Raw genomic sequence first — 11730 nt, forward strand, 5'->3', positions numbered from 1 at the left:
TTTATTTATAATAACATTTCATTATAATTTTTTATTCTGTCAAAAAGTGTCTTTGGCTTTTCCTGTTTGGTAATGTACCATATTGCTTTGAGGGTTTCTTAAAGCTTTAATGTTGTTTGTGTATATAGATTGTTATTGCTACTGTGGTGTCATGGCAGATGAATTTGAAGACCAAATACAAAGTTGAAGTAGTTGGAGAAATCCCATCAGGGTAAGTCCAACACACTACTTTGCAACACAAATATAACTATACAGAACTCTAAGTATGTTACTACAAAATCATATACAGCATCATAGTACATCTTCATGTTCATATAGCCATCTGTATCTCTTCTTCACATTGTAGTCTGCAGGCTCCTGTGGCGCCCGCTGTTTCACTGCTGGGTTCAATGGTTGGTGATGCTTTTGCACTGGCTGTTGTTGGTTATGGCATTGCTATCTCACTGGGTAGGATTTTTGCCCTCAAATATGCTTACAAAGTCGACAGTAACCAGGTAAGAGACTCATAAAAGATGAGTTTTTTTAAATGATTTTTTTTTTTCACCAAGCACACATTAAATTGTTACCAAAAAAAAAAGAATCCTGAAAAATAATTCACTGTTTTCACAACAATATTAAGCAGCACAACTATTTGCATAATTTCTTATAATAAAAAAAGTCCTGAAGAATCATCTTACACTGAAGACTGGAGTAAAGGCTAATATAATTCTTTCCATCTTTTCATGTCAAATTTAGTGTCAACATAAGCAAACAGCATATAAAACTACGAGACCGGAAAATAGGGTTTCTATCTTTAAAATCTTTGGAAGCCATCTCAGTACAAACACAAATAAACAAAAAGGGAGAATTTAGCAAAGAGAGAGGTCAGTAATGCAAAATGTTTACTCTGTACCTTTTAAAAACAGAAAAAAGTCACATATACAAAAATGGGCAGTTAGGTGTCCTTGTTACAGTGAAATTATACAGTTAGATACTGAGTAATATTAACAACATGTACTTACTATGGGGTTAGGATTATGATTTGGTTTAGGGCTAATTGCATGTAATTATGCATAATTTACTGTTATTACTATAATAAGTACAAGGACACTGTAACACAGTTCGTATATACGGAAAGGAGGAGGTGGGAACCGGCGAACATTCAACAAAACTTTAATACCAAAATAAACAAAGAACAAAACTAAAGTAATGCCACACAAACATAATAAAACATAAAGTAATATCCAGGCCTGGTCCTCTCTCGTCCTTCACGGTCGTCGCTCCTCCTTTTATGCTCCCGGAGCTCCTCCGTGAGAGACTCAAGGCCGGTGCGCCTCCCAGGTGATGCTCATTAGCTCTCGCGCCACCGGCCTCGCGCCATTCCCTCACGGCTCTCGCCCGCCCTGGTCCCCACATACACACACAAAAAAAGTGTTACCGAACTGGCATTACACAATATTTTCCTGGAACTTTAGTTCTTAAATTCAAATCCAGTTGCCAGTTTTATCTGAAAAGCTGGCAGTTTGTGTCTTTTTGTTGCCGAAAGTCATTGATTCAATTCAACCCCAAATGTTTTTGTACAGAATTCCAAAAGTTTGGAAAAAACAGTTTTGTTTGAACATCTTGTGTTCTTCTTGTAATGTGTCTGGATCAGGAGCTCATAGCACTGGGTCTGTCTAACTCCATTGGAGGATTGTTCAACTGCTTTGCTATCAGCTGCTCTATGTCTCGCAGCATGGTGCAGGTTAGCACTGGGGGGAAGACACAGGTGAGTACATCAGCAAAATGCAAACTGACATTTCCTTTTTCACCTTTCTCTTCCTAACTTGTTTTGAATAGATGGATGGATGGACCCTTGTGAAAAAGAAGTCCACTTAATTGTAAGGAATGTACTTATAGTGTGCTTCAAATCTTAAAAGTACATAAAAAAACTGTTTCTTAACACACATAAGTACATTTTTAAAAAGTGCACTTAAATTAAAAGTTATTAAAAAATTAAAAGTACCTTAAAGTATGTTTAAAATTGTTATCTTAATATTTGGCTGTGTGAAAGAAGTGCATTTAATAACTAAAGAAGAAAGTAAAGTACCTGATTATAATTTTAACTGTAGTGTTGTTCAGTATTACATTTAAAGTTAATATTTTTAAATACACAACATTTCAGCATCATCATTAAGAATGTATAATACAAATATTTTTATTTATGAAGACCTATAATGTCCCATTGAAAAGATGTAATACAAGTCTCTGGTGTCCCCAGAATGTGTCTGTGAAGTTTCAGCTCAAAATACCCCACAGATTATTTATTATAGCTTGTCAAATTTGCCCCTATTTGGGTGTGAGCAAAAACATTTTGTGTGTGTCCCTTTAAATGCAAATGAGCTGCTGCTCCCGGTCTGCTTTCCAGAAGAGGGTGGAGCTTTAACAGCTCACTCTTCAGATACTTAAAGGTGCCCTAGATTCAAAAATTGAATGAGTCTCAAACTCCATTGTTTCCTCCTTCTTATATAAATCTCATTTTTTAAAAGACCTCTGAAGAACAGGCGAATCTCAACATAACACCGACTGTTACGTAACAGTTGGGGTGTACGCCCCCAATATTTGCATATGCCAGCCCATGTTCCCAACATTATGAAAGGCATTAGACAAGGGCAGATCGTCTGGATGTGCACAGCTGAATCATTAGACTAGGTAAGCAAGCAAGGACAATAGCCCCTATTTATTACTGTATTCACGGAGACAAGAGCCATCGCTATTTTCACTTTTAAACACTTGCAGTCTGTATAATTCATAAACACAACTTCATTCTTTATAAATCTCTTCAACAGTGTAGCATTAGCCGTTAGCCACGGATCACAGCCTCAAACATCAAAATAAACACTGTACTTACGCGATTAGACATGCTGCATGACGAACACTTTGTAAAAATCCATTTTTAGGGTTATATTAGCTGTGTAAACTTTGTTTATGCATTGTTCAAGGCAAGCGCGAGCTCCGTGGGCGTGGAGCAGGAGATTTAAAGGGCCACACACCCTGAATCGGCTCATTTATAATGATGCCCCAAAATAGGCAGTTAAAAAAATGAATTTAAAAAAATCTATGGGTTATTTTGAGCTGAAACTTCACAGACACATTCAGGGGACACTTAAGACTTATATTACATCTTTTAAAAAAAAGTTCTAGGGCACCTTTAACAACAACAAAACTGGTGAATCTCACGCAGCCAAAATGACAGTTGACAGTAACGGTGTTCAGTCTTACATTGTACAAACCGGAGTCGGACACTGATGGAGAGACTTAGGAAGAAGTTACAACTTTTCTGGATGTTTCTGAATGGTTAATGGATAGATTTATGTATTTTCTGTGGAGTTGATTCAACTCATCGACTAGCATGTACCGTCATGTTTAACTTTTGTGCAAAGCGTTAAATTGATCCCTCTTTTGTGAAGCAGTCAGCCGTAAAATTACTGCATGGCAACACTCTTCTACAACAACTCTTCCTCTTCTCTAAAGCAGCCCAACATGGCCTCACCCCCTTTGTTGCATGTTCTTGGGGACAGAGTTTATGTAAATTTTAGGGTTAGTGATGTCACTAACCCGGGAAGAAGCTTGTTGTAGTCTATACCAGCCATTGATGTTTATATTTTCTAGGGATCATTCAAAAACTAACTCAGGTTTCTGTAGTTCTGCTATTCAGATGTGGGTCCAATATTGTCTAAAAATGTGTCAATTAATGCAGATTGTCTGTCTTATTACTTATAATGATTAAGGAGTGTTTACAAGTGTAATGCATTATCAGCTATTCACGTTTGTGCTCGGCTAACGTGGGAGTTTACAACATGGCTGTGGGCCCGGTTCGCTTACATAATTGTAAAACAAACAGTTTTTTCTCTCTGCGTTTTTATTATTACAGTAGTAAGGAGCTCTATCTGTATTGTAATAGGATGTTAAGATGCTAGTCCGTGCTAACTAGTTGAAGTATTCTCTATGTAAACATTGTAATGTCAAACAATGTTATAGCCATTTTTTTCTTTGTTAATAGTTATGACGAAAAAGTCTGTGTAAACATCTGGCCTAAATGTTTATCTTATGTTTAGAGGTTTTCAGATTTGCTTGGCACCTACATAAAGTATAACAGTGACACTACTATCGTGTCTTATAAATAACGCAAACTAAGGTGACACTTACCATAGAGAAACGTCCTACTCCAGTCGTGATTGCGAGTCAGTTTCTGGTTGATCGACTGCTTCAGACGTTTCGTCGTACTGGGGCTCAAATTTATATGGTAAAGTCGATGCTATCTTTTCTGTCCATACATTGTACACAATGTTTTATTCAGTTATGGCAGTGGGCACGTGGTGCGCACAGTATACCAATCACAAAGGATTGGGTCATCTGACCAATCAGAGCAGTGTAAGCTCACGGAAAGGAGGGGTTTACAGAGACTGATTCATTGAACTACTTCAAACGAATCGTTTACCAATCTTTGGTGAACTGAGGTGAAATTAAATGTATATTATGAGAAAATGAAAGTGACCTTGCATGCATGTAAACCTGTTGTAGGAGACTCCCAAAACAATATTAAGAACCTTAAAAAAGGCATAATAGGGGCACTTTAAAAGAAAATATCTCCCTTTGCATTGAACTTTGGGCACCGTAACTCAACATTGCACACTAAGTGAAAGTTAAAAAAGTGAAATCATAATCAACCACCGCTTTAAATACACAACATACAAGTTTACTTAAGTGTCAAAAAAGCACTCTTAAAGGATTAGTCCACTTTTAAATAAACTTTTTTCCTGAAAATGTATCCACCCCCATGTCATCCAAGATGTCCATGTCTTTCATTCTTTAGTCGAAAAAAAAAAAAGTTTTTGATGAAAACATTCCAGGATTATTCTCCTTATAGTGGACTTCAATGGGCACCAAACAGTTGAAGGTCAAAATTAGTTTCACTGCAGCTTCAAATTGTTCTACATGATCCAAGATGAGAAATAAGGGTCTTATCTAGTGAAAACATCGCTCATTTTCTAAAAAAACAATGCTCATCTTGAACTAGCTCTCTTCTTCTTCTCTATTAGAATTCTTAGCAGTGTACACACTGCTAAGTGTATTACTGCCCTCCACAGGTCAAAGTTTGAACTAATAGTTATATACTATTGAACTAGCATATTGCATATAAAAATTTGTTCAAACTTTGACCTGTGGAGGGCTGTATTACGCTTAGCGGTGTCTACACTGCCGGAATTCTAATAGAGGAGAAGAAGAAGAGAGCTAGTTCAAGATGAGCTTATGGTTAAAACTTATATCATTTTAAATTGTTTTTTTAGAAAATGAGCGATGGTTTCACTAGATAAGACCCTTATTTCTCATCGGGGATCGTGTTGAACAATTTGAAGCTGCAGTGAAACTAATTTTGACCTTCAACTGTTTGGTGCCCATTGAAGTCCACTATATGGAGAAAAATCCTGGAATGTTTTCATCAAAAACTTTAATTTCTTTTTCGACTGAAGAAAGAAAGACATGGACATCTTGGATGACATGAGGGTGAGTAAATTATCAGGAAAAGTTTATTTAAAAGTGGACTAATCCTTTAAGTTAAACTAATTACTATAATACATTTCCTTTTAATTTGCAAATAACATGCAATTAAGTGTCCAGAAACATTCAGTTTGCACTTAATTATATTCATAGTATATTATCTCTGTAATAAGTACACTTTTTAAAGGTATGCTAAAGTGTGCTTCTTTTTCACAAGGGGATGGTTCATTCATTAGATTGTTAAACTGCTGGTTGGTTTTGTTGAGCAAAAGTTTAAATTGAAACCTCTCTCTGTCAAACTTTCAGGTGGCTGGAGCGATTTCTGCTCTGGTAATTCTGGTGATCTTGTTAAAGATTGGAGAACTCTTTGAGGAGCTGCCAAAGGTTAGTACCCTGATTCAGCCCTAGTGTGGGCCTGTCATGAATATTCATAATATAAGTTTTCAGTGCTGAGTTCATGAATATGCTAATGTGTCCATTTACATAGGAATATATGTACAAATTGTTCATGTGTGTGCTGGTTTCTTTAGGCAGTGCTGGCTGCTATAATCTATGTAAACCTGCATGGCATGATGAAGCAGTTTGGAGACATCTGCTCTCTCTGGAGGACCAACAAAGTGGATATGGTGAGAAGGAGAAAGCTTATGCAACACAATAAAAATAGACCTATACACACACACACACACACACACACACACACACACACACAAAAAAATAGGACTTAGAGCAGAAGGGAGTGAATAAAGCGACAAAGAAAAAAATGAAGGAAAAATTGAAAAATCTGAATTGACGGTTTAGATATTATTATCTCTGTTGTTTGTGTGTTTAGGTGGTGTGGGTGATGACTATGATCTTGACAGTGTTGTTCAATCCTGATATGGGACTGGCTGCATCTATCGCCTTCTCCATCCTCACTGTCGTCTTCAGAACTCAGCTGTGGGTGACAGAAACCACATACACAAAGTCTAAATAATTCACAAATACACACTAAACCATGGAAAATGCACCATATTCCAATAATCTTAAACCCTAAATGACTAAACTAGATACAAGTGCACCATTTGCGTAATTAAATGAGAAGGTAAAACTGGTTCTACATCTAGTCTCCTGTTGCACTTTGTACTGTTGAAGATCCCAGGAGAAGCTTTTTCGAGCGTCATATTGCATTTCCTTTTGAGTTCCCTTAGCTTTGCCATATGGATGTAAAGTCCTGTTCTTGACGTCATCGTTTTTAGCAGTTGCATATAATCTCTCCATCTGTCCCTCTTTGTTTTGACTCCTTTCTTCTCCTTCACTACCTGTTTCTTCTCCCTACAACAGACCGAAATACTCTCTCCTTGGCCAGGTTCCTGGCACTGACATCTACAGACCAGTAGAGGACTACAATCAGGTGAACATGACCACGACACCACCATCTACAACATCATTACATTATATTCACCTGATTCCTTAGTTTTGACATAGTTGTTAAATGTGGAACAGCAGAGGTGTTGCACAATTGTCAAATGGTTGAGCTGGATTAAGGCCTTAGTTCATCCAGAAAAAATGTGTTCTCATCAGCCTGACACTCATAACCTGAACTACTACTCACTTCTTGAAACACCTACTCTTTCATTTGACCATATCTTAGATAATCTGATGAAACAATGTGTCATGTAACTTTGCAAGGGTGTGACATGTCTGTAATTGTTTGGTTGCATTGTGTTCGTTTCTATTTGCGTTACAGTTCTTATGAATGGTGTTGTTGTTTCATTTATTCATATAATTTATAGTTTCATTTATTAACTGAAAGTGCTTTAAGAGAGACCTTGTTATAAATAGTATTAATATTTAAAGTATCTAATATTTGTTACATGTGTATGTTGCAGGTGATCAGGGGCATAAAGTGGTCAGTTTGTTGTAGTGCTATTGAAACTGAATACTTAACTAACTACCCTTTATTTTGAGATTTCAATTCCATGTCAAATGTAATTGGCCATAAGTTACACAGTCTTTGACCTTTAGCAAAGCATCAACAATTTTAATTACAGTATGACCATTGTTGAAGATGGAGGAAATTGACTCAAGTGATAAACGTTCAGTCAATAAACAACTATTCCATAGCAACATCTGCTTTAGTTAAAGGGTTAGTTCACCCAAAAATGAAAATTGTGTCATTAATTACTCACCCTCATGTCGTTCTACACCCGTAAGACCTTCGTTCATCTTCAGAACACAAATTAAGATATTTTTGATAAAATCTGACGGCTCAGTGAGGCCTCCATTGCCAGCAAGATAATTAACACTTTCAGATGCCCAGAAAGCTACTAAAGACATATTTAAAACAGTTCATGTGACTACAGTGGTTCAACCTTAATGTTATGAAGTGAAGAGAATACTTTTTGTGCATCAAATAACAAAATAACGACTTTATTCAACAATATCTAGTGATGGGGGCGATTTCAAAACACTGCTTCATGAAGCGTCGAAAGTTTACATAACTTTTGTTTCGAATCAGTGGTTCGGAGTGTGTATCAAACTGTCAAGGTCACGTGATTTCAGTAAACGAGGCTTTGTTACGTCATAAATGTTTTGATATTTCAATGGTTCACCACTGGGGGGCGTGACTTTGGCAGTTTGATACGTGCTCCGAACCACTGATTCAAAACAAAAGATTCGTAAAGCTTTGATGCTTCATGAAGCAGTGTTTTGGAATCATCCATCACTAGATATTGTTGAATAAAATCGTTATTTCATTTTTTTGGTGCACTCAATTTTTCTCATCTCTTTTTTAACATTAAGGCTGAATCACTGTAATCACATGAACTGTTTTAAATATGTCTTTAGTAGCTTTTTGGGCATTTGAAAGTGTTAATTATCTTTCTGTCAATGCAGGCCTCACTGAGCCATCAGATTTCATCAAAAATATCTTAATTTGTGTTCCAAAGATGAGCGAAGGTCTTAAGCGTGTGGAAAAAAATGAGGTTGAGTAATTAATGACAGAATTTTCATTTTGGGGTGAACTAACACTTTAAATGTAAAGTTTAGTAATTGTTTTCAGGATTTTCTTTTCTGGTGTCTCCTAGAGCCTCATTCAGAACATATTACATTTAATTTGGTTGTATTTGCACATGTAAATAACTTCAGTTTTTGAAGATATCAGCAAATATTGCTTTTTTAAAGAAATGATTGATCTCATTATTTATTTTTAAGAAAAAAGTTATTTTTTTATATTATAATATTTAAATTTTTTATAAATTATTAATTAATTAAATAAAATAATTATTTTAACTATAATTTCACTGTACATTTTACACTCTTACAGGTGAAGGAGATTCCTGATATAATGATTTTCCGTTCATCTGCAACATTGTACTTTGCCAACGCTGAAATGTACATCGATGCACTCTATGAGAAGGTAGACATATCTAATATATACTCTCATACATATTCATTCACACACATTTACATAAATACCATTTACAAGACATGTAATTATCCCAAACATACAATCTAACATAAACATGCATTATGAGATTAGACCAAACAAGCAACATATAACACATGCACAGGTCAGGACTTTCACGCAGTAAAAATAAATGTGTTTGCGTGCAGACTGGGGTAGATGTGGCTAAACTTCTCTCACACAAGAAGAAACTGGAAGCAAAGAGACTCCGAAAAGAAAAGAAAGCCGCAAAGAAAGCGAAGAAGGAAGCCAAGAAAAGAGCTAAAGAAGCGGCCGTTCAAACTACTAAGGTCTGCGTTTGAAGAGACCGTGTGATTGCATGTGGGTGTGTGAGATAATATCTATGTTTGCAAATTTTGGCTGAGCCACTGTTTTTTGCTTTTAACCATGGCCAGGATCCGCAGTTGTCGGACACAGATGAAAGCGACGAGGAGCCGGAGTTGTCACACACAGGGGCAAATGGGGATGTACATAAGATGTCAGTCAAAGAGCCAAAACATGTAGTAACTGTGGAGACGTGGCCTGACCCAAACACCGACAAGCCGCTCCCACGGGCAATCATTCTTGACCTGAGCCCGGTCAACTTCCTGGATACAGTTGGCGTTAAAACTCTACGCAACGTGAGACACAATCTGTACTCATTAATGATTTAATGAATATGTAACATGTTTTAACCCTGTTGAAACCCTTTGTTTAATGGCAGATCTATAAAGATTATGGAGAGGCTGGTGTACAGGTGTACTTAAGTGGCTGCCAGAGTAAGTGAACGATACAAACCAATACATTTTGTCTGAATACATTCTTAAAAATAAGGATTTCAAAAGGGCGATTTTATAGAAGAACATTTCAGTGGGCAGTTCTTAGTGCGAAGAACATTTTAATTATCTTCCACTGTAAATAACCTTTTGTTCAATGGAAAGTTTCCATGGATGTTAAAGGTTCTTCATGGAACTTTAGATGCCAAAAAAAAAATCTTTATTTTTAAGATTGTACTCCTCTATGTCACGTGTTCCTTTTGTTGCCTGGAATCTCACCTGAAATATGAGCATGCAGTCAAGGTGAACCTCATTCATCTTGACTGCTCATGTCATCATTGATTATAATCTCTTTCTCTTTCAGGAGGTGTTGTAGAGAGTATGGAGAACGGCGATTTCTTCAGTGAGAAATTAACTAAATCGATTCTCTTCTCATCAGTACATGACGCCGTTCTTTATTGCCAGCAAGGAAACAGTGAGGAGGTACTGTACATCCTTATCTCTCACACACACATACACAAATGTCAGTGGTTTTTCTAATCAGACAGGGCTGAGTGTTGGTGGCCCAGACAGTATTTCCAAAGAAACATGTATGAATAAACATAATTTGCCTTTCTTCTTTTACAGGTTATGCCGGGAACACATTTGTAAATCCGAACACCAAGCGTGATACGGAACACTCCAGAACACAAAGAAAGATGGATTGTTATTTATTGTGTATTTCACAATGACAAAGAATAAAGTAAAGGAGATGTTTTGATGAATAATTAGTTTTTTTAAAATAATAATCACTTTTGAATGTGAAATATCTGAGAATGTGAGAATCTGCCATATAGTTGTATTGTAGAAGTAAACTGAAAGTCAACTTTTGTAATGGCAAAAAGCCAGCAATTCTTGACAGGTTATTCCAGGTGGTGACACTGTAGAGTTCCAGGTAGTTGATGACGCTGAAATATTACGCATGAATGTAAACCCAGTTAAGTAATCAGACTCATGGAAAGCTTTACTACATGAAAGTAGAGTTCACATTTTAGCAATATATACTTCGGTTCAAATGTTTGTGGTCAGTAAAGACATTTCAACATTTAAGTTTTAAATAAATGCTGTTCTTTTGATCTTTCTGTTCGTCAAAGAATGTAGCACAGTTTCCATAAAAATATGTTGCAACACGACTGTTTTCAACATTGATAATAAGGAGAAATGTCCCTTTAAAGGATTGTGTGACTGAAATTCAGTGTTGCCATCACAGGAATAAACTAATTATCAAGTGTAATAATCTTTCACAATATTACTGTATTTGTGATCAAATATATGCAGCCTTGGTGAACATAAGAGAATTTTTTAAAAAACATTACTGACCCCAAACTTTTGTAATTACCATATAAAATTCAGTTTATGTATTTTATTGTGTATAAGCTATGTATGCTATGTGTAACTTTGTATGCATGTGTATAGAATCAGCTTAACTTAAATAAACAGTCATTTTCTTATTCTTGTGAAATTGTTAGTAAATTATATCTGTTATGTTATACTATCGGTTACTTTGGTTTTGACGGAAATATTTAACCAAGTTTGGAATCCTAGTATGGAGTACAGTCAGTCAGTGTGAATTACTAATAACCATTTCAGTGATATTTAAAAATAAACTACATAATTCTATCAGACATCTTTACTTTTCTTTTTTTTAATATCAAGTTTTAGTATAAGAAATAGAATTAATTTTGTTTATACAACATTTTTAATTTGATTGTTGCTGTTTTCATGTATGAAGACACATTTAGAGAGTTCAAAAATGGTGTGTTTATGTAAAAGTATAGGTCTTCCCTTAACAAGTTTCAGAGAAACTGGTCTGAACATTCCAGCATAATCCCAAAAGGGACAGATCATGTGGAACCTGTCCAACTAGCAGTGTATTGTTTCAAGAACAGATGACACCTTTATTGTGGCAAAAGCATTAGTGGTGTGAAATGGACTTATTGTGCACACAAAAAGGTGAAGAAAGAATAGCCT

The 11730-nt window shown here is 35.9% G+C and overlaps 1 protein-coding gene across 2 annotated transcripts in view; it reads left to right on the top strand.

The window, feature by feature from the left end:
* LOC137027159 (solute carrier family 26 member 6) overlaps positions 1 to 11639 on the top strand; it is a 16985-nt gene extending 5346 nt beyond the window's left edge. The window contains exons 7-19 of one of the 2 annotated variants that reach the window (XM_067395047.1): positions 129 to 211; positions 347 to 392; positions 1634 to 1747; positions 5827 to 5904; positions 6051 to 6146; positions 6350 to 6456; positions 6841 to 6910; positions 8825 to 8917; positions 9115 to 9255; positions 9361 to 9585; positions 9669 to 9723; positions 10085 to 10203; positions 10348 to 11639. In XM_067395047.1, coding sequence (XP_067251148.1) covers positions 129 to 211; positions 347 to 392; positions 1634 to 1747; positions 5827 to 5904; positions 6051 to 6146; positions 6350 to 6456; positions 6841 to 6910; positions 8825 to 8917; positions 9115 to 9255; positions 9361 to 9585; positions 9669 to 9723; positions 10085 to 10203; positions 10348 to 10371 — 1251 coding nt within the window. In that variant the 3' untranslated portion in view covers positions 10372 to 11639. Of the gene's footprint in view, positions 1 to 128; positions 212 to 346; positions 495 to 1633; positions 1748 to 5826; positions 5905 to 6050; positions 6147 to 6349; positions 6457 to 6840; positions 6911 to 8824; positions 8918 to 9114; positions 9256 to 9360; positions 9586 to 9668; positions 9724 to 10084; positions 10204 to 10347 lie in introns of both variants that reach the window. The other variant, XM_067395046.1, reaches the window with a different exon arrangement.
* The last annotated feature ends 91 nt before the right edge of the window (positions 11640 to 11730 follow it).

Source organism: Chanodichthys erythropterus, chromosome 9, assembly GCF_024489055.1.
Source record: "Chanodichthys erythropterus isolate Z2021 chromosome 9, ASM2448905v1, whole genome shotgun sequence".
NCBI classification, from domain to species: domain Eukaryota; kingdom Metazoa; phylum Chordata; class Actinopteri; order Cypriniformes; family Xenocyprididae; genus Chanodichthys; species Chanodichthys erythropterus.